Raw genomic sequence first — 21,467 nt, forward strand, 5'->3', positions numbered from 1 at the left:
AAAAAAAAAAAAGAGTAAGATAAGCAGAGAAAAACACCAAAAATAATTTTAATTTATTTTTTCAATACATTTAAATTAACAGAATTCCACCGTCCCTCCTCTATATATATAACTGCAAGGGTTTCTGGTTTCAGGGAGAAACAAGTGCCGGTTTCGTGTTGCCCTGTTGGTGCCGTGACCGCGAACGGAATTCTCGCCTTCTCCTCTCTTCCCCTTCCCTGCGCTCAAACCCTAATTCTTGTCTGGGGTTAGAAACAAAGAGGCAAGAAAAAACCTAAAAAAGAGACTAATTTAAAGGTACGATACCTTCCCTTCTTGATCGTGTCATGGCTTATGAATTGGGATTTTCTTTTTGTTCTTCTTGTTCCTTTTGATTTTCCATGAAAGGATTCTGGGGGTTGATTATTTGGTTTGACGTTATTCCGTGAAGTTGCTGTTCTTACTTGTTATGTTTGTGAGATATTTTTGTTTCTTTTTCCCCTTCTCTCTTGTTCGGTGGAGCTTTATATTTCAAGATTATTGGCTGTTAATGTGTCAATTGTTCTTCTTCGGTCTCTGCTTGTTAGATTGGATATAATGCATCACAATTCTCGTATTTGGGTTTTATCTGGTGATTGTGTTTTCTTTTGTTTGGTAATTTAATTTTTAGAAAATTATGAGTGAGGGAATTGTTGGCTTTCTTGGCGTCCTTCTTATCTTTAATGATGAAAAGGTGCAACCTTTTTTCTGTAGTTAGGGCCTGTTGCTATCTTTTTACGGTTCTCTTCGATGGGCAGTGATCTTCAATTTTGCAGGCTGAAAAGTTGATCAAGTTGCCTCCTATGTGGTTTGATCTCTAGTGTTAAAAGAAAGTTTTTTTTTTGTTTGAAGAAAAGAAAGTTTAAATGTTAGTTTTGTTAGGATTTTCGAGGGTCAGTATCAAGGTCCGCCGTACCGGTACCGGTCGGCGTACCGGTGGCCGGCCGGACCGGTACGGTACCGGTCCGGTCCGGTACGTACCGGCTGGTACCGGTCCCGTACCGGCCGGTACGCGGTGGTTTCAAAAACCACAGCGCGCGGCGCTGTGGTTCTTAAAAAAAAAAAATCGTACCGGTGCGAACCGGCCGGTTCGCACCGGTACGAGGCCGGTATCGGCCGGTACGGGCTCCGAACCGGTACGCACCCGTACCGGCCGGTTCGGATAAAAAACCGGGAAATACCGGTTTTTTTATCCGTTCCGGTACCGGTCCACGGCCGGACCGGTACGTACCGGCGCCCGTACCGGCCGGTACGGCATTCCATGGTCAGTATTGTTAGCGGACATTGGTCCATGGAAGGTGTTGCTTGATGTTCTTTGGTCAGGTTGGGGTAGTTGGTTGGATACAGGTGTTGCATAGTTGCGATTTTTTTTTTTTTTTGGGTAGGGTGAAAAGTTATCTTGTGATGCTCTGATGATGCCTGTTTGGTGCAGGGAGAAACCCAGCGTGGCTTGAAATTTTCAAATAAGGGTGAAAAGAAAATTTTCAAGTAAGGTGAAGAATTCAGAAAACATGTTAGTCTGAACTTGGTAGAATAGGGTTCACAAAATTTATAAGAATGATTTAGAAAATCTCTAAAGTCATCTTCTGTCTCTAAGTCCAAAATGTCTAAGTTCACTGAAGCGTCTTATTCAATCTCTGCATCTTTTATAATACTACGTGGATTATAATATGCATTACCTTGGTTGGTTCGCTCTGCCAATCATGAGCTTACTCCAAACCAATTTCCAATGGAACTCTAGCATCAGCTGGAAGCTTAAGTGCCTCTGATCCTAAATGCCCGATCTTGTTACCCTAGACGTTGTGACCAAGAATTAATGAGTCTTGAAACTATTTCTACTTCTCAGTTTCTTTTAGAGGATCTTCGTTTCCTTTGATTTCTTCATTGTTCATGAAGCTTTTCACATAATGCTTTTCAAGATTGTTTGTGTAGGACATGAACGCAACATAAAAGCTGGAATCATTCAAAATCATTTGGAAGCTTGATGCTATAGGAAGCTGTTGACTAAATAGGATATTGATTGACCAGCTATTCTATATTCTTTTAGTATAGAAAAGGGGCAAAAACGGTCATTTCTGCATTGAAATTTCTTTTCTTCAGACACCACTTTGCTTCCATTTTCATTGTAGTTCTATTTTCCTTTTTCTAAAAATGTATTATCTAACATGTACATTGAGTAACTTCTTGAAATAGTACTTGGACTTCATTGAAATCTAATTTTATAGTGGCAACAAGGCCAAATGAGGAACCTGATGTGGTGTAACTGTTGTGATAAGTGATGAAACATTCTATTCAAGATATCAGCTTAGATCTAGTAGTGATAAATTTCAATGGAGAAGAAACCTATCGGGTAGTTGTGTATGTGCCCTGCGTTGTTGGTGAAAGCATCTGTCTAGTTGGATTATTTAAGATCAGGGCTGAAAATAGGTCGATATTGTTCAACTGTATGCTTTTCCTCACCCAAAATTGTATATGCATGTATCATTATCTGAAATACAGATAAAGACATGGATAATTTGATAAAGTTCCTTTTTTTAGGTTTTGATATGTATATGGGTATTGAAGTATTATTTAAATATGGATAGCCAGATTTTGAGATGTTTAGCAACCATCAACTTTGCACAAAGATGATACTTTAATCTTGATGATATATTAAAATTTCAGTATGAGTTATATTATTGATTCTGGATTTGCTATTTGAAGACTGGCTTTTTAATATATGTTATTGATTTATCTGACCATATTTGATTTATCTAACTCATTGATATACTCAATTATTTGATTTGTATCTGTTATGTTTAAAGAAATATAGGTATTCCTTGTCTAATTTATATCTGTACATGTTTTTAAACAAATATCGACATTAGTCATATTCATTTTGTATCTGTATTTGTTTAGAACATTATATATGTATCTTTTAGTAGTCTGATTAGCACTTTTTTTATTTATTTATTCACATCCATTTAATATGGATATAACAATCTTTGATTCATATATGATTTGCTGTCAGCCATAGCCTAGAAGTATTTGCTTTCTAAATTACAAGCTAATGCTGGAGGATTCATCATTATACATGGACAGTCACCCTAGTGTGTTTGGAAAATTATATATATTGTACAAATATAAGCGATAGTAGATCAGTTTCTGTCGCCCTCCATTTTAAGCTGATCTGTTTGAAATCAATTATGCAGGTGTAGAGGAATGTCTTTGAAATAAGACCTCATTATTGTGTGAGTTGGATGCCCACTTGATCACTTACACAGAGTAATGTATGTCCGTAGTCCTATAAAATCATATTCACCCATGAGGAAGATTGATGCACTGATGAACAGTAATTCGTGTGTAGACCAAGGCACCACTTATGAACACGTTTTAACATTACATGAATATCTTCTTATCAGCAATATTATTTTTGGACCAGACCCTCCAAACTTGCTTGGTACCACCCTTTTGGTACCTACCTTCTGATAGTTTTTACATTTGCTTTCTTATTGATGTGCCTGTATACTCTATAAAAAGTTAATCATATTGTTTCATTTTTAAGTCCCACAATGACCTGGTTACCTATGAAAACATAGTTACAGACAAAGAGATGACAATTTATATGATTTTTTTAATTTTACCATTAGATGCTTGACATACTTGCCTCTAGGAATGCGTCTGTTCCTCATCTGCCTTGTGATTGGGGCTTGATTACAGTAGAACTAGATTCTGGCTGCTAGGCTTTTTGTATGAATTATAGGACATTGATGGAGAGATAATAATTTGGAGAAGTAAATTGATTTTGAATCATTTAAATACTTCTTGCTTTGAGAATATAAAATCAATGTGGTTTCAATTGTTTATGAAAATTTCATCGACCAGCTCAAAAGAGTGTTCGAAAAAAATACAAACAGCCAATTTCATCATAGCTGATTCATCTTGCAGTTTTCACCTTTAATCTTGACAGAATAGGAGTCCATCTGTTTGGAGTTTCTGTTGATTGTAATGATGCACCTTGTAAGGATGAACCCTCACTTAATATGCAATTGTTACTTAGCAATCTTTTACGAGTTTGAATGACAATTGTAATGCTCGAGCAGAACTATACAAGGTTCATATTCTATGGATAATCCCTGTGTAAGAATGACCCAGAGCAAAGATGATTTTGGTTTTCAACATTGTGAGGATAAGTTCTTTACTATCATGTCTCTCTTCAATAGTTTGAAACTTCCTGTTGTCATTTCAACATTGAAGCAAGAGTAGACTGTGGAAATTCTGGACAAACTATTGATAGTTGTATGCTTTTATTGGCCCTTTATATGATTGGAATTTTGGCTTTGGCTATTTCAGGTCCCTTTTCTAGGTCCATGTAGACTCTTTTGATGGAAGGAATGCAGTTTAGAGAACACAAAGTTACCCTTTTCCCCCTATTTTTATTGAGCAAATTTTTAGATTCAGCTTTGATTGTTCTCTGTCGACAATTACAATATACAGAGAATGTATCTTTATGATGTAGTTATTACACGTGCCTAACATATCCTGCTTGTGGCCTTCTGTTAATTTATTGGGGCATTTGTTTGTGCTTTCTGTCCTCCATTTTAGGTTGACAAGAAACTATACATGCACTGGTCTGATGCAGAAATAGTTGTGAATTTGATGGTTATCTCTTGGATGACTCTAGACCCATTGAGAAACTGGAGGTGGATCCATTATAGTGGGTTCCTCTTCGGCCGAACCATTTTTCCTACAACTAATTGGCATTATTCATGTTTAGTGGGGGAGCTCTGTGTCCTGTTGTGCTGTCACCTGTAAATTAGGATATGCCATGATTTTAGTTGCATCTAATGTTAAGGTCTTTGACACTTTCTTTCATGTTCTTTAGGGATTTACATGTGACTTTGTTTCTTATATACTAAATCTTGTTGGACTCAGAGTTCTTAATAGATATTATGTTTTAAGAGTCTTTTCCTCAAACTTTTAAACTTTATTGTAGTGGAGAAGATTATTTTTAAAAAAATTATAGGGAATAAGTTCTAAGAAATTTTACATACATGCTTCTGCTAGGATTTAAAATTAGCCGGAAATGCTTGAGAGTAGTCAAGTGGAAAATCTCTTATAGTTCGGTGTCCATCTTTTTTTTCTTGAGTATATTTATTTTTCATACTGCATGAACAGCTTAGATTTTGCTCTTAAGAACACCTTGCTCGAATGCAATGTTTAACGATGGTCATAACTCATAACTCATACCCAATGAGGTTTATCTTATTTATTTTGATACAGTCTATGCAAGCCCTTCATTCAATACTTGTCTTATTTTTCATGCTTTCCCTTTGATGAATCATCCTCATGGTGAGCTGTTGAGCCTTGGCCATTTCCAATATCTCATCTACTTTTTGCTAAGCATGCTTATACAAATAGAATATCACATGGACCTGGCATTCTGATCTCTGCAAAGCCAATGCTACGCATCTGGACCCTGAAAAGCATCGGCTTCTTTGTTAACTTCTTAAACTTTCTATTTTGCTAAACCACCATGTAACCTTCACACTACATTTTAAACACAGCATGCCAATTCATTCAACCCTCTTTGTTTCTCTCTGATTTATCTTCATGCTTCTCTCCACTTCTGTACTTGCCAAGAGATAACAAAGTGGACACTGGTATCTGTTTACTGTTGCTGTGTCTTCTTTTTCATTTTTAATCCTGATTAATATTCATGTCTTTGTTGAACTATTTTAGCATCAGTCATCTTCATGCCAAATTGATCAACACTATTTCAGATAAAATCAATGCAAGCAAATAAACAAAGAAAGATAGGATGAAGGTTGACCCTTTGTCCAGATTCATATTTCGTTGGCTCTTCTGGTATTCTACAATGTCCATTGCTTCCTTCTTTGAAGCTCTCTATATGTGGTTCGGTAAATGTCTTTTGAAGAGACACCTCTGATTTTTCTAAATCATTTAGACTCAATGGTCATTAACATTTTTTTTGCAAGCAAATGCCTTGCTTTTTACAGATATCTTACTTTTTCTGATACTGAGTGATTATGGCTTCCTCACAATTGTCGCATGAATCTTATAAATGAACACAGTCCTTGATATGGTTGGTCTGTTTTCTGGGGATCATGCTGCCTCTTATGTCCTTCTATATTAAAATGGATATTTATTTCCAAAAAAATAACTCATTATAAAAGGAAAGACACATGACTACTTTTCAGAAGGGCAGATATTTCTTCAAACATGGTTATGAGGCATGTGTATGACATTCAGATGCCTGGGTGTCTTATCTTTTCTTTAAACAGGTACAGATGCTGCTTCATGCATTCTCAGGTGACCTGAAATACAGTCATTAGACTTGCTTTCTATGCTCATGTTCCCTAAGAATTGGTTGGTTTTGATTAATTTGTAGGTTCATAGGTGAACAATATAAATGTGCCTTTTACGTAGACCACTTCTTGGAAAGTCCTCACATACAATATATCAAAAAAAGGGGTAAATTTGGATCTCTGGGACCTTTTAACTTCAAATTTGGACAGGATCTGTTCATACAGATGTGGGTGGGTAGGTGTGAATCAGCGCTTAATTTCTATTCTTTAGTGGTTATGGATTTTTTTTTGATTTGATAGGTATAGACTTCATTTAGTGATAACATTAGCAATTCTTCTCTGCTTCTTAGAAGTGTGCACTTTTCTTGAGTGGTAAGATCATCGCTCAAAATCAATTGTAGATATCTGGTGCCTTGTTTCTTTTCTCCCTTCCATCAAAGTTTACTGGAACAAACCACATCTTTGTCCCGTCACTATCATCTACTTATACTCCTTATCCTGTCCTGTTTAGGGAACCCGCTACCAAGAAGATTATATTCTCCATAATCTTCTTCGCGTGAACCTATTTTAAGGGTACAATTTTTGTGGTATTCTCATAGATGGTTTCAACTGAACTAAAAATGATTTGCAAGCACTAATTGGCTTCTTTGGACCATATAGGACAGGATTATTTTGAAATGTATAGTTTTCCATCATCAGTGAGATTGAACGGCAGGAATTTCGAGGCTCTACCATGTCAGCCTCTTTCCTGGAGGCATCAGCCTAGCTCGTCATATCCTTGGCTGTTTAAGTGGGGCCTAAACATTGTAACAGCACAAGATGCTCCTTAAAACAGGGTTTATCACATTTTGGGGACTGACTTTGTTATTTCCTCAGCAAGGCATATCAAAGAGTTGAAGTGCAAGTGTCTAGAGATTATGCCAAAGCACATTTGTTTTTGAATGACAAAGGCATCACATGCACACATGCTACATTTCGCAGTGGTGTACCTCCTGGAGATACTATGGGCATATCATTTGCTAATGATTTTTGCCTTGAGATTCTTTGGATTCATTTCAAAGTTTGCTTGTCTATCTTATTGTAAGATAGGATTTCAACAGCCTTCGCAACATTGGATGTGCAATTATTGCCTCACATTGCTTCATGATTCGGCACTTCTATGCTTTAATTTTGGTCAGTGGTTTGTATTAAGAGGAGGGCAGAAGATATGAATGCAATCTGAAGATATTGTTTGACAGATATCATACTTTCTAATAATTAGTTTTGAGGTTTAGCTCTAAGCAGGTGACTGGGACCTACAAAGGGTTGAATGATTTTTCACCAGCTTCGTAGCTCTAAGGCATGCTGCTGATTTTGAGTTGGCACTGCATGATAAGCTGGTTGGTCTTGTTCCAAAGAAGATCTCCAATGAGCACACGTGGGATCACTCACATGCAGTGAAGTGGAGGGAGATGCAATATTTTGGAGGAAATGCAAGATTCTGTCGCTCCAGGTTCAGAATGGAAGACAATAAATGTTATAGCAGTTGATTTTCCAAAAACTTAGCATTTAAGGTTAACTACGAAAGATGGTTCTGACCTTTAGAGGCATGAAAGATTTTTGCATTGAATTTGTAGTCCAATTTCAGCTGGCAATCACTAGATGGCATGCACAGTGTGTTGGTTGGTCTTATTAGGGACTATGTTCTGCACATCAGTAATGCATCTGATTTGCTTGAAGGAAAAGTCTGTTTGCACCATCGATTTTTTCTTTAGGACAATCATTCGAACAGCAGTTCAGTGATGGAGGGAATATAGTGCAAGAGTGTTCGGAATAAAAGACAACATATTTTAAGGAGGAGTACTATGTGCCACTTGTATGGAATCTTCCACGGCTCCGGTAAATTTCATGGGGACATATCTTGTCCTTGCCCAATTTTCATGAAATCCTCTGGCCCTTCAGAAGCTGCAGACTGCTTTTGCCATGTTCAGTCCCCTCTAGCATGCCAAGATGTCTAGGGTTTTGCCTTATACCATATCGTGTTTTGTTCTCCCAAGGGGGCAATCTTCTTTCAGGTGTTACTCAGAGCAGCCTATTCCAATTGTATTAAAGAGGTTTTGGATAATATTTGGAGGGCTTGTTCATATATAACAGAATTGTACTAGTAGAAAGAATAATGTTTTTAATCATTGTCATTTGGTTGAACAATATGTGGAAGCTGATATGAAAAGATATTAAAAAGTTCCAGTTAATATCTAAATAAATAATCATGTATATTTTCTCTATATACTGTTTTTGGCTGGTTATGCAGGTCCACTAGGCATCTGCAAGTGGGACTCAAGAGGTATTAGCGTATGCACATTTATCTGTTAGTGTTATGTAGTATGCTCATATGTTTGCATTTCTGAACCACTCAGTTACTCAAATATGTTCTAGTGGTGTAATATGTATAGTTGAGAGCATAAATTTAATTTTCTGCCCATTTTGGTGGAATCATCTAGCATAGAGACAGATATAGTTGCAGTTATCCTCTGCTTTACTTTGGGAATGGCTTGTTTTGGTCTGCCCTCTGCCTTAAGTTTATGCAACATTGACCACTGAATGTCGATGCTGTTAAAGTGACCTGCTACAACTATGCTATGGTAATGTTCTGCTCTTTGTTTGTTTTGGCTTTCGTAATGTGAAACAGCTGTCATCATAATTGTGGAATGGAGCTTTTGGAGTGTTGTATGGTAGCAAGTGATTTGATCAATTCGATTGAGACTTATGCAATAAATAATGTAGTTTTCATCTCATCAATAAACACTTATTTTTAATTATTGTCACACTCAGTAATCTGGATAGATAAAAGGAAGTTGGTGAAAGAATATTCCAGACTAGATGATCTTGACTCTCTTTTTTATGCTTGTCAGACATTTGTTCAGAAGATGCTTCTATCATATTATTGGCAATTTACATCTCAAGGATGAGTGAAACAACATTATAGATGCAATATATAATATAAAATGCAAGACTTCTTTGGTTATGCATGACCAACCACCTCCATCCACTTAAATTATATTATTTGTTTTCTCAATTCAAATTAATCAAGGACTAGTTTTTTATTTCTTTGATGGATGAAATCTGGACTTAACATATATATAATATATATGCTTATCTTATGGGAAACTGCACCTCGTTTTGATGATTAAATGTGTGAAACTTGACTAACAGTAGGTACTAATGCCATAGTTTTTTAAGCCGAATTTGGGGATTTGAAATCCTAAACCTTATTGTGTTTGTATATTAATTTTGAGAAGTGGTTAGTAACTTCCGTGTCTAATTTTTCGGGTAAAAAAGAAAAAAAGACTAACATTTTTTCATATCAGAACTAAATCAGACCTCGAAGTTTGTTCAGATTTATGCAGAAAGTGTTTCTGCATATGATCATTCACCATGTGCAGGAGTGTGTTTTAAGCCCCTGATGGTAGAATATCAATAAGATCCAAGGAAAGATGCGAGTGATTTCAAAACTTTTATTCAAGGTATGCCGTCTCGGTACCGAGCCCCGTACCAGTGCCACTCTGTTACTATATCGGTATGCCTGGTACGGTGTCTGGTTCGATGTACTGAGTGTTGGTATGCCTCCCGTATTATGTATCAGTATGGTTCGGTATGGTACGGTACATCTTCTACCATCCGGTTTAGTACGATATGATATACCTTGCTTTTATTATTTGTGAAAATATGAGAAGCATATATGTTTTCTTAGTTTCTTCTGTTTTCAACATTGAAAACCTCTTAGCTACTTAGCTATGTACCGAGGAAGCCGCCTTCCTACATATTTCCCAAAAAAGTAAAAACAGAAAAAAATATTTAGAAAGAGAAAAAAGAGTTAGTTTGCCACCTTATGGCTGACCAGCCTGGATCCCCCACTGCATATAAATCGAGATAGGCTTCCACCATCATTTGAAATTTATGCTAGATTGACTCCTAATGGATCACCTATAATCTTTTAGTCTTCCCACAACTGACTTGTTATCAAGCACAAAGTGTTCTAGATAAAGTTTCTCCATATCCATAGTGATCAAATTATACTAAAGTGGCGGTCTTCCTCCAACTTCTTTCTTGGTTATTATCCACACCAAGGAATCTCCCACAAGATTTTGGGTTTTCCAAACCTACTGTGCATTTGCATGTGCATCATAGACTCATAATCTACCTTCAAGTGTTAACCAACATAATCTTTTGATCAGAGCCCTGTTGTTACTGTTTTAAATTTATTTTTTCAGACAGAAAGTCCAATCAGGTTGTCTTGTTCCTTTAGCACCCCCCTCCACCTACACCCCCCACAAAGTTTCAGTTAACTTGGCGTTGGCATCAAGCAACAAATACTTTACATGTTAATAGTAAGGAGTGCTACATCTTTGGTTGTTTGCTTGAAAATTTAGTCATTTTAAAGTCCAAATGTTAGTTTTATTTTATTTGGCCAGAGTATATATTTGAAGACAAGAAAAAATTCCTTAGTTCTTCTTTCCTAAGTTCTGCACAAAGATCCATATTTTTCATAGCAATCGATGCATCAATTTGCTAGATAATAAGAAGTAATCCCAATATCCCATGGTACTTTATAGATGTTCCTGCTTGCTGCAAGGTCACCCTTGTTTTTCATTACCCTTGTTTTTCATTTGAGTCTGATTCACCAGTTTGTCAGCTGATATATGTAACGACATATTATGTGGTCTAGTGTTCAAATGCAGCTCAGGAAGGTCTTTGTAGCTGGATATTTCATTCCTAGAAAACTTTAAATGGTTGAGGATGCAGGATTAATGATCTACAACAACTTTATACTGCTAGGGGATGAAATTATTATCTTGCTGCTTTTAGAGTTGCATTTGGATAACAATTTCAGAAAGGAACTGCTGCATTTGGATATCTACACTTCTTTTAAGAAAGGAATTGCTCATTCTGCTGTTCATTTTGGGAATGAGCATCATTCTATGCTTTTCATAAACTACTGGCAGAACATCACCAAATGATTCTGTACGACCTGAGGTATGTGCTTTTTTAAATTGATTCGACTGGATTAAGCATTTTTCTTTCTTTCTATCTTGGGGTAGGTGCAGAATTGGTAATTAATATCACACACAACCACACTTCTTGCAGGTACATGTTCCATTTGGTTTTAGTTGGCATGGTGTATGAAGGTGTCCTACTGAAAATCCAAAGTTGATAGGCTTTTCTGTGCTAGGCAATTAAAATTAGGAATCAGATCTTGCACAGTTGCAGGACTGTTGAATAGGAAAAGGATGATTGTTCCTGCGCCGTGTTCAATTTTTTGACTCTTGTGAATGATGTATATAGGTGATAAGTACAGTTAGTGATCTGGAAGGAGGTTGTCCCATGGGTGATAGTGAATAGTTTGATTTGGGATCAGATCCGTGGATGACTGCTTATGTTGATTGATAAAGATCTTGCTAGATATCAATGTTAAAGAATTCTGATTGTCTTTATCTTTTACATGTAGCCATTACTTATTTTTCCATGTTTTTTTTCTTCTTAACAGTGGATTGATCCCAACAGTTTCATTCTATAATTCCCAATGATAAGTTTTAACTATTTTATTTTTTTCTTTTTAAATTTTGCAGAGATTTTGAACACTAGCAACATCTAAATGGTGCATAGAAGTTTGTCCTATGCATCCCAGCCATCACATATGGACCATACCTATACATGGAATCATCAAAATCCTAATCCTCGAATGCTCTTAGGTATGGTTTTCACTTCCATGCATTCATAATTGTTGGGTCCGTATGTAATTAGACTCAATTACTAAAAGCTTCCGCATTTAAAAATTTGATTTGCAGGACATAATTCTTTTATGCCTTCTATGGATAATTCAGCAACCAGTGGAGTAAATTCCATGGCTCATAACATTGCACCAAGAACAAACGGCCATCCCGCATCTAGTTTCAGTCTAGAATACCTGAACTACAGGGCTGCCAACCCACTAAAATTTCAAAATATGCATTCTTCACCTGCTGGCAGCTGCTTTAGATTTTCACCAAATCATGCCCCACATATGCCTGGCTACAGTCGACCTATAATGGGGGATGGTTGCAACACAGTTAATCCTCAAATTGACAATAGAAGGGTGTCATTGAAAAGGAAAAGCCCAGAGATGCCCCTGGTTGCTGAGAGACCGAATGTTGGTGGATATTATTGTGCTGGAAGTTCTTCCAACTTTCCCATTTCTTCTGATTATTTACAGGCGAAGCCTATTCCTGTACCTCAATACCGGCCTTTGAATTCCACATACACAGGCCCCAACTATAGGAGTGACAATCTCTTGAGTGTGGGGGAGGGACCTCAGAGGAATGTAAGAAGTCGACATAGTCATACCTTCCATTTAGAACACAATCCAGCTGGGGCCTATCCATCAAGTAACATGCCTCATCATTCAAGTTCAACTGCGAGCATGTCTGGTCCGAGTATGGCAGAGCAAGGGAGCCAAACTCATGTGTCTGGGACTCCCCAAGGAAGGATTTTGTTTTCAGGTTTTTCAAACTATAGTATTCCTGATTATTGTTTTCATGTTACATCTATTCCTCTGTTTTTATTATATTTTATTTTTAATTATTTGTTTATTGATTTATACTTGACTTTGGGATTGCAGATAATGGCTACTACAATCATGAGCTGAACCAGTCCCTTGGGCGAAGCAATATTAACAATGGTACTGCTGCAATGAATGCAGTGTACTATCCTAACACTATTAGAAATTGGAGTTGTCCTTTGCCAAATCTAGTTGTTCCTCCCCCACAAGGCATGGTACCAGGTCAGAGCAACTATGATCAAAGAATGACTCTCAATAGGACTGTTTCTAGCCACCCGCTCAGGTTTGCAGCCACATCTTCAGAGGGTGGAGTGACATTGCAAGCGGAAGCTGCTGTGTCTTCCAGACAATCAAGGCCGTTGCCTATCATAGGGCATAGTGGTAATGTGAGGCGTGGGAGGGCGAGGAATTTATATAACACATTTCATTCTTCATTCAATGAGGACAATCCCCATGATAGATGGGTATCTGAGGTGGGTTTTATTATTTGTCAAACAAACAATTTTCCGTGTCATGTAATATGCAACATGGGAATTACATTTTTATTGCAGGGTATCGTTATGATTGACCAGTCAATGTTCTATGACCCTAGCGATCTGTTTGATCGGTATAGAGACATGAGACTGGACATAGACAACATGAGCTATGAGGTGTGAAAGTTGTTTTCTTTTTCCAAGTTATTCTATCTTGCACTCCATAATTCTGGACTAAAAATACTTGGTCACTACAGGAATTACTTGCTTTGGAAGAAAGCATTGGGAATGTCAGCACAGGTTTGTCAGAAGACAGGATTTTGGCATGTCTGATAAAGAGGGTACACTGTTCTAATCAAACTCATGATGACCAGGAGGAAAGAAGCTGTGCCATTTGCTTGGTAAGATTCAATAGATCGCTTCATCAAGTGTAGATACGTTTGCATAAATCAAACTGCTTCTACCATATTCTAGGATGATTTTATTTGCTCGATCTTAAGATAATCTTTAGTTAGTTTGTAACTAAGATGTCTTGTGTTATGTTGTTTTGTCAGGAAGAGTATAAAGATAGAGATAACCTGGGGAGCATGAAATGTGGGCATGACTTCCATATAGGCTGCATCAGGAAATGGTTGGAGATAAAAAATGTTTGCCCAGTCTGCAAAGCCTCTGCATTGGAAGATATTTCAAAGGAGAAACAAATCTGTCCTTTCTAATTAATCTCATGCTAGTCACCTTATTATTTTCTGCTTTGCTTTGTAAATATACCGTACCCAGGGGCATGGCATACTTTGGCGTCTGAACAAGACAATTCTTTAAATTGACATCTGCTTAAAAAATTTGATTCTCATTCATTTTAAATAGATATATTGTATATGAATTGGCATGTGACTCCATGTCCTTGGGTACATCTTGAGCATCTATTTGCTGGGGTTTTATCAGATGAATTCTGTATTATTAGCAGCTGGGGACAAAATAAACAATTAGAATGCCAAGCAATTTACTGTTGAACGAGCAAAGTCGGTAAAAGCTAGTTGTTTAGAAAGTTCTGAGCTCCCTGGAATGAAGAACCAACTTCAATCTTCTGAAGTTTAAGCACTTCGGATGGGTCACTGTGATGGTTGAAATGTTGGGAGGCTGGAGATGGGTTCGAAGACCCGCAGAATAGTCGGGAGAGAGGATGATTGTGAAAGCTACTGCATATTTTGTTGTCTTTATCATGGTTGAAACAACTGCAAGGTTTAGAAGCACCAGGAAGTTCCAATATATATGCACAGTAGAAGTATTTCTTTGTAGTAGCTTTTTAGTTGGCTTCATGACTAAATAATAAAAATTTCGCATGAGGATCATCGAGTTGCACACCTTATTTATCATGCATGCAAACACATAGAAGGACGACAGTTTTTAAATATGTACCTTTGTGTTTACGAAAAAGATACATATTTCGAGCATGCTTTATGACCTATCATTTATTATAGAAAGTCTTGCTCGGTAACCCAGTCCTTGGAATTGCACGAAGAGTCACCGTCTCTCTTTACATGAGAAAATTAGTTAAATTTAAAGAACCAATATATTTCATGGTTTGGTCGTGACGGTTTGGAGTGATGGACAGTAATGCAGTCCAACATCATAATACAATAGCAGAATTCTGGATCACCTTTTCCAATAAATTATTGGAATCATAGATTACATGCATATTGAAATAGATTGATGCATGCAGAGAAGATAAGAGAACATAAAAAAATAAGTGTTAGGGGAAAAACCCTAAGTCATATATCCACAGAGGCGCTCGGCCGAAGAGCGCCGACCGAAAAGCTGCTCGGCCAAGAAGTGCCGACTGGAAAGCCACTCGGCCGAAGAGCGCCGACCGGAAAGCTGCTCGGCCAAAGGATGCCGACCAGGAAGGCACTCGACTAGAGGGCGTCGACCAGAGCGCGCGCCAAGAGGTGCCCCACCCAAAGCTGCTCGGTTAGAAAGTGCTGACCAAAGACAGCGCCAAGGCGCTCTGCTAGAAGGTGCTCGCCTAAAGGGCGCCGACCATGAGTACTTGAAGCAACCCCGCCACAGGGCGCCCCATTGGGCGACCAGCTCGGTTCGGCACTCTTGCCGAGCCGATGCCCTAACCAAATGTTTAACCTCCGCCTAAAGTCCAAGGGACTGACAACTCCTACGGCTTGCGATCTGCCACTATCTCCAAGCCATCAAGGTATAAGATCTTCGCAGGTATTCGGCACGGCCTGCCATTAATGCACGAGACTCTCTCAAGTCTCCGATGCACTCAGTCATTTAATGAACACGGCCCAAGACGATCTCCGGATCACTGAACCATCAGAGCGCATGGCTCTACCTGACCGCCGGTTCATTCGGTAATAAATGCACTTACCATCCACAGACCCCAGGCCCGCTACGGCCGGCGGTTCAACCACTCCAACAGGTCCGATCGACCGTGACAACTCCCTGGTTCCGGTCTGATTCGGCCTTATTTTCCACCACGCCATTAATGGGCCAAATCGTGCCCAATTATCACATAACAGGACAAACCTCATGTCACCACCCAGGTAACCGAATTCTCCTATAAAAGGGAACCTGGGGGGAAGAGGAAAGGGGAACTAAAAGCAAGAGAAAAAACCCGGAGCTGGAGAGAACCCTCCTAGACCGGGGGAAAAAGGAAGAAAACAGCACAGACACAATTGAACACAAGATTCTGTCTTCTCCACATACTCTCTCCCCTGCTCTCTCCACATACTTGCCCCCTCTGACTTAGGCATCGGAGGGCCGGCGCCGGGAGGGCCGGCGCCGGGGAGCCCGCCACCGGCTTTTTTGCAGGACAGGACTGGACGCATCACCCCTCTTCGGACGCTCCCACGCCCCCCGGCGGAGGACGCAGCCAGCCGGCGCACCGCCGTCCGCCCCCTGCAGCAGCGGAGCTCCTCCTTCCCCGACTTCGCGGTGGCCCCCGGGTCCAATTTCCAGCAACAGTTGGCGCTAGAGGAAGGGCCCGAGTTCGCTACCATGAAGCTAAGAAGCAAAGGGGCTTCCAACGCCTCTCGACGTCCTCCACCAAGCCCAGAATGTTCCGTTCGGAACTCACCACCCCCGGTTGAGCCAGCACCTCAAGTTCAACCGGAACAATTTGATGCCCTGGTGCAGCAAGTGCAGGCGTTGGCTACCGCCGTCCAAAGTTTGCAACCCAGGGGCATCCCAGCAGCACCGCCTCCCCCGGCTCCAGTTCAACCGGAGCCCCCTACAAGCGGGCTTCCTCTTCGAGGTCAGGACTCTCAAGTCCAGGCCTCCCTCTGGAGAGAGCACCCAGTCAGAGATCACGGAGGCTGGCCACAGCCTTCAGAAGCCGAGTCGGTTCCAGGGCAACCTGCACCCAGAGGAACCGCTGTAGCGATCCTCCAGAATGATGAACTCGACAAGAAGGTCGAAAAGCTGGAGCGCCAAATCCAGGCACTCCACGGGAGAAAATCGGGACGTAACGGCGACTTCGAGTTCAATACGAAGTCGCCCTTCTCCCAGGAGATTGAAGATGAACCGGTTCCCCTCTGGTTCAAGATGCCCCAGGTGGAGCCTTACAACGGCAAGGCAGATCCCTTTGACCACCTGGAGAGTTACCGGGTCTTAATGGCCCTACAAGGAGCCTCGGAAGCCATGATGTGCAAGGCTTTCCCGGCGACACTCCGAGGACCAGCCCGGCTTTGGTTTACCGGGCTGAAGCCGAGTACTGTCTCTTCCTTTGAGCAGCTCGGCAGACAATTTGCTGGCAACTTTGCCGCCAGCCAGCCCCAGCGGCGGACATCTGACTCCCTCCTTGATATCAAACAAAAGGAGGGAGAATCCTTCAAGGAATACTTGGACCGGTTCACCGCCGCAACATGGGAAGTCCGGGAGCTTGACCAGTCAATCGCCATGTCGGCGCTGAAGACTGGAGCCCGGTCCTACAGATTCCTCTTCTCGATTGAGAAGAATTTCCCAGCGGACCTTACAGAAATGTTCGCTCGAGCCCGGAAGTATGCCAAGGCTGAGGAAGCCGTGGCCGTCAGGCGGGGCGGGACCGAGCAGAACCCCAAGAAGAGGCGCCGTGAGGAACGCAGCCGACCCAGAAGCCCGTCTCCACGACGAGCTAAGAATCCGCCCCGCCTGAAAAGTTCACCCCGGTTGAGAGGACCGCCGCAGCAGAGGTCACTCCGCCCGAGGTTCCCACTGCAGGCCCGTGCACCTGAAGGGAGGTATGAAGAATATACTCCTCTCAATGCTCCTCGGGCTGAAATCCTCATGGAGATTGAGAGTCGGGATTGCATCCGGCTCCCCCCTCCAAAGCCAGACACCAGAATCCGGCGTGATCTCCGGAAGTATTGCCGTTTTCACCGGGATCACGGCCATGATACCGAGGATTGTTATCAGCTCCGAAATGAGATCGAAGCACTCATTCGCCGAGGGGTGCTTGATCGGTTTGTACAAGGCCGGCGTGAAGGAAAGAAGCCAGCCGAAGGAGCAGCACAGCCTGAAGGTTCTAATGCCAACAGGCCCATCGCCGGCGTCATCAACACTATCCGAGGAAGGACCTCGGCTGGGGAAGCCTCAGGGGAAGGAGCCTCCTCGAAGCGCCCGCGCACCTCTGAAGCCATCTCCTTCTCAGATGACGATCTAGAGGGAGTCGAAACTCCCCATGATGATGCCATGGTCATCTCCATGATCATAAATAAATTTGATGTAAAACGCATTTTGGTTGATAATGGAAGTTCGGCGAATGTTTTGTATTTTGATGCTTATTGTAAAATGGGGATGACAAAAGAACAGCTACGGAGGATGAATGCTCCGCTAGTTGGATTCACTGGGGATTCAGTCCCAGTAGAGGGCGAGATCGACCTTCTGGTCACAGCCGGGCTCGCCCCTCGTGAAAGTACCGTGGGTATGAGCTTCCTTGTGATACGCCTGCCCTCGGTTTACAACGCCATCCTCGGAAGGCCAGGACTCAACGCCCTCCGAGCAGCGGTCTCAACTCACCACCTGCTGATGCGATTCCCCACCAGCCAGGGAGTCGGTGAAGTCCGAGGGGACCAAATGGTGGCAAGGCGATGCTACCTAGCGACCCACGAGGCAAGACGACCAGCCGAGGTGCCCGCCCCAACGACTGACCAGCCCTCAACTAAAGTTATGGAGGCACGGGTCAACCCCCAGAAAGAGCGGGTGGAGCCTGGTGAGTTGTTAGTTCAAGTTCCCTTACGAGAGAACTTTCCCGAGCTAACCGTGCAGATCGGCTCTGGCCTCGGCGAAAACGAGAGGAGTCGCCTCGTCGACTTCCTACGGGACAATATGGATGTCTTCGCTTGGTCGCCTGTAGATATGCCGGGGATAGACCCGGAGGTCATGGTCCACCGGCTTCAGGTGAAGCCGACCTGCAAGCCCGTGCGGCAAAAGAAACGAGGCGCCGCCCCTGAACGACAACGAGCAGCGGCCGAGGAGGTCGGCAAGCTCCTTGAAGCCGGTTTCATCCGGGAGATATCCTACCCGGAATGGCTCGCCAATGTGGTCCTCGTCAAAAAAGCTAGCGGAAAGTGGCGTATGTGCGTGGACTACACCGACCTGAATAAAGCCTGCCCGAAGGACAGCTTCCCACTTCCCAGCATTGACCAGCTCGTGGACTCCACCTCGGGTCACGAGCTGCTGGCATTCATGGACGCCTTTTCCGGATATAATCAGATCCGCATGGCGCCAGAAGACGAGGAAAAAACAGCCTTCATCACCGACGGGGGAACCTACTGCTACAAAGTGATGCCATTCGGTCTAAAAAATGCCGGGGCGACTTATCAAAGGCTGGTCAGCCGGATCTTCAAAGACCAAATAGGCCGAAACATGGAGGTCTACGTGGATGACATGCTGGTGAAAAGTAAAGCGGCGCAAGACCACATAGCCGACCTCAATGAAGCATTCTCCACACTCCGAAAGTACCAGATGAAGCTCAACCCAGCTAAATGTGCATTCGGGGTCACCTCCGGCAAATTCCTCGGCTTCATCATTACACAACAAGGAATCGAGGCCAATCTAGAGAAGATCCGAGCCCTCCAAAGGATGACGCCTCCCAGGACGGTCAAGGAGGTACAGCGGCTCACGGGCCGAGTGGCAGCCCTCGGGAGGTTTATCTCCCGCTCAGCCGAGCGCTGCCTTCCATTCTTTGCAGCCCTCAAGAAGCCGAAGAACTTTTTGTGGTCGGACGAGTGCCAGCAATCTTTTGAAAAGCTCAAGCACTTGCTGGCTTCCCCTCCCCTACTCACGAAGCCTCAACAGGGTGAGCTCCTCTACTTGTATTTAGCTGTCTCCCCTGTAGCAGTAAGCTCGGTCCTGGTCCGAGAGGAGGGAAAACTTCAGAAACCGGTGTACTACACCAGCCGGGTCTTAAGGGATGCTGAGACCCGATACTCCAAGCTTGAGAAGACCGCCTACGCTTTGGTCATCTCAGCTCGGAGGCTCCGACCCTACTTCCAAGCTTACACAGTAGCTGTGCTGACTGACCAGCCGATCAAGCAGATCCTGCAAAGATCAGATCGTGCGGGTCGGATCACTAAATGGGCCATTGAGCTTGGGGAGTTCGACATTGAGTACCGGCCCAGACCGGCGATCAAAGCACAAGCACTCGCAGACTTTATAGCCGAGTGCACCATACCAGATGAGGTCGAGCCTGAACCTGAGCCACCGTTGGAACAGACCCCAAGTTTGACATGGACTCTACATGTCGATGGCTCTTCAAACTCGGGGGGTAGTGGAGCAGGATTTATTCTCACCAGCCCGGAGGGGGTGGTCGCCGAGCAGGCCCTGCGCCTCGAGTTTTCTGCTTCCAATAATATGGCGGAGTATGAAGCGCTCGTCGCCGGGCTTAAGCTAGCCAAAGAGCTAGGAGTGAAGGACTTGAAGGCCTTTAGTGATTCTCAGCTCGTCGTCAACCAAATTGTGGGCGACTTCGAAGCTAGAGACCCGACCATGCAGAAGTATCTCCAGAAGGTACGGGATCTCGCCTCGACCTTGGACTCTTTCCACATTCAACATATTGCCAGGTCGGAGAATCTCAGGGCCGACCAGCTATCAAAGCTGGCGTCCTCTCGCATGAGCGAGCTTCCCAAAGAGGCAGTCCTGGAATATCTCCAAAAGCCCAGCACAGACGAGCCCGAGCAGACCCTCTGCACCGAGCTCGAGCCAAGCTGGATGGATGGACTCATCAGCTATCTGCAAGACGAAACCCTCCCCGCTGATGTACGAGAGGCTCGCCGAATCAAGCGCCTCGCCACCTGATACATACTATACGAGGGAAAGCTCTATCGGAAATCCTTCACCTCTCCCCTTCTCAGATGCCTTCGCCCAACGGAAGCTAATTATGCCCTGCGCGAAGTCCACGAAGGAATTTGTGGAAACCATCTGGGAGGACGAGCCTTGGCCCATAAAATTCTGCGCCAAGGATATTATTGGCCGACACTCCAGAAGGATGCTATGGATTTCGTCCAAAGATGCGACCGGTGCCAAAGGAACGCCAATGTTCAGCGCCGGCCCTCGGCTCCTTTGACTTCTATCAGCTCCCCTTGGCCTTTTGCCCAGTGGGGAATTGACATCCTCGGGCCATTTCCTCTGGCCACCGGGCAAAGGAAGTTCCTGGTCGTCTCCATCGACTACTTCACTAAGCAGGTGGAAGCTGAGCCCCTCGCCCGGATAACCGAGCAGAAGATGCGGGATTTCGTTTGGAAGTCCATCATTTGCAGATTCGGGCTTCCCCGCATCCTTATCTCTGACAACGGTCGCCAGTTCGACAACATCCATTTCAGAGAGTTCTGCTCCGAGCTTGGCATTGACCACCGCTTCACCTCGGTCGCGCATCCTCAGACAAACGGAGAAACCGAGGTAACAAATCGTACTATTTTGCAGGGTCTCAAAACCAGGCTCGACAAATCCAAAGGACAATGGGTCGAAGACCTATACAATGTCCTGTGGGCTTACCGGACTACGTTCCGCGTCCCCACCGGCGAGACTCCCTTCAACCTGACATATGGGACGGAGGCCGTCATTCCACTAGAGATTGGGCTCCCCTCTCCAAGAGTCGAGCAC

At 42.8% G+C, this 21,467-nt stretch overlaps 1 protein-coding gene across 7 annotated transcripts; it reads left to right on the plus strand.

Annotated features, from left to right (window-relative positions):
• The first annotated feature begins 112 nt into the window (after nucleotides 1-112).
• LOC103709679 (uncharacterized) lies at nucleotides 113-15,121 on the plus strand. 7 transcript variants are annotated; one of them, XM_017843424.5, is made up of 8 exons: nucleotides 113-297; nucleotides 11,032-11,339; nucleotides 11,933-12,055; nucleotides 12,152-12,841; nucleotides 12,961-13,373; nucleotides 13,452-13,550; nucleotides 13,631-13,774; nucleotides 13,928-15,121. In XM_017843424.5, the coding sequence occupies exons 3-8, from the start codon at nucleotides 11,959-11,961 to the stop codon at nucleotides 14,087-14,089; spliced, it is 1,605 nt and encodes a 534-aa protein (XP_017698913.4). In that variant the 5' UTR covers nucleotides 113-297; nucleotides 11,032-11,339; nucleotides 11,933-11,958; the 3' UTR covers nucleotides 14,090-15,121. The 7 variants fall into 7 exon arrangements, with proteins under 7 accessions (XP_017698913.4, XP_008793388.4, XP_089780807.1 ...); XM_008795166.6 differs by lacking the exon at nucleotides 11,032-11,339; XM_089924681.1 differs by having other exon boundaries at nucleotides 114-297; nucleotides 3,210-12,055.
• Nucleotides 15,122-21,467: the final 6,346 nt, after the last annotated feature.

Source organism: Phoenix dactylifera, chromosome 8 (genome assembly GCF_051530095.1).
Source record: "Phoenix dactylifera cultivar Ajwa chromosome 8, Ajwa_hap1_PhDact_Kaust_v1.1, whole genome shotgun sequence".
Classification (NCBI taxonomy): domain Eukaryota; kingdom Viridiplantae; phylum Streptophyta; class Magnoliopsida; order Arecales; family Arecaceae; genus Phoenix; species Phoenix dactylifera.

Bases quoted from the DNA above. Each gene is read 5' to 3' on its own strand.
- LOC103709679 (XM_017843424.5), top strand. From the start codon at position 11,959: ATGGTGCATAGAAGTTTGTCCTATGCATCCCAGCCATCACATATGGAC. The intron at 12,842-12,960 runs GTTTTTCAAACT...TTGGGATTGCAG, and splicing joins AGGAAGGATTTTGTTTTCAG to ATAATGGCTACTACAATCAT. The intron at 13,551-13,630 runs GTGTGAAAGTTG...TGGTCACTACAG, and splicing joins TAGACAACATGAGCTATGAG to GAATTACTTGCTTTGGAAGA.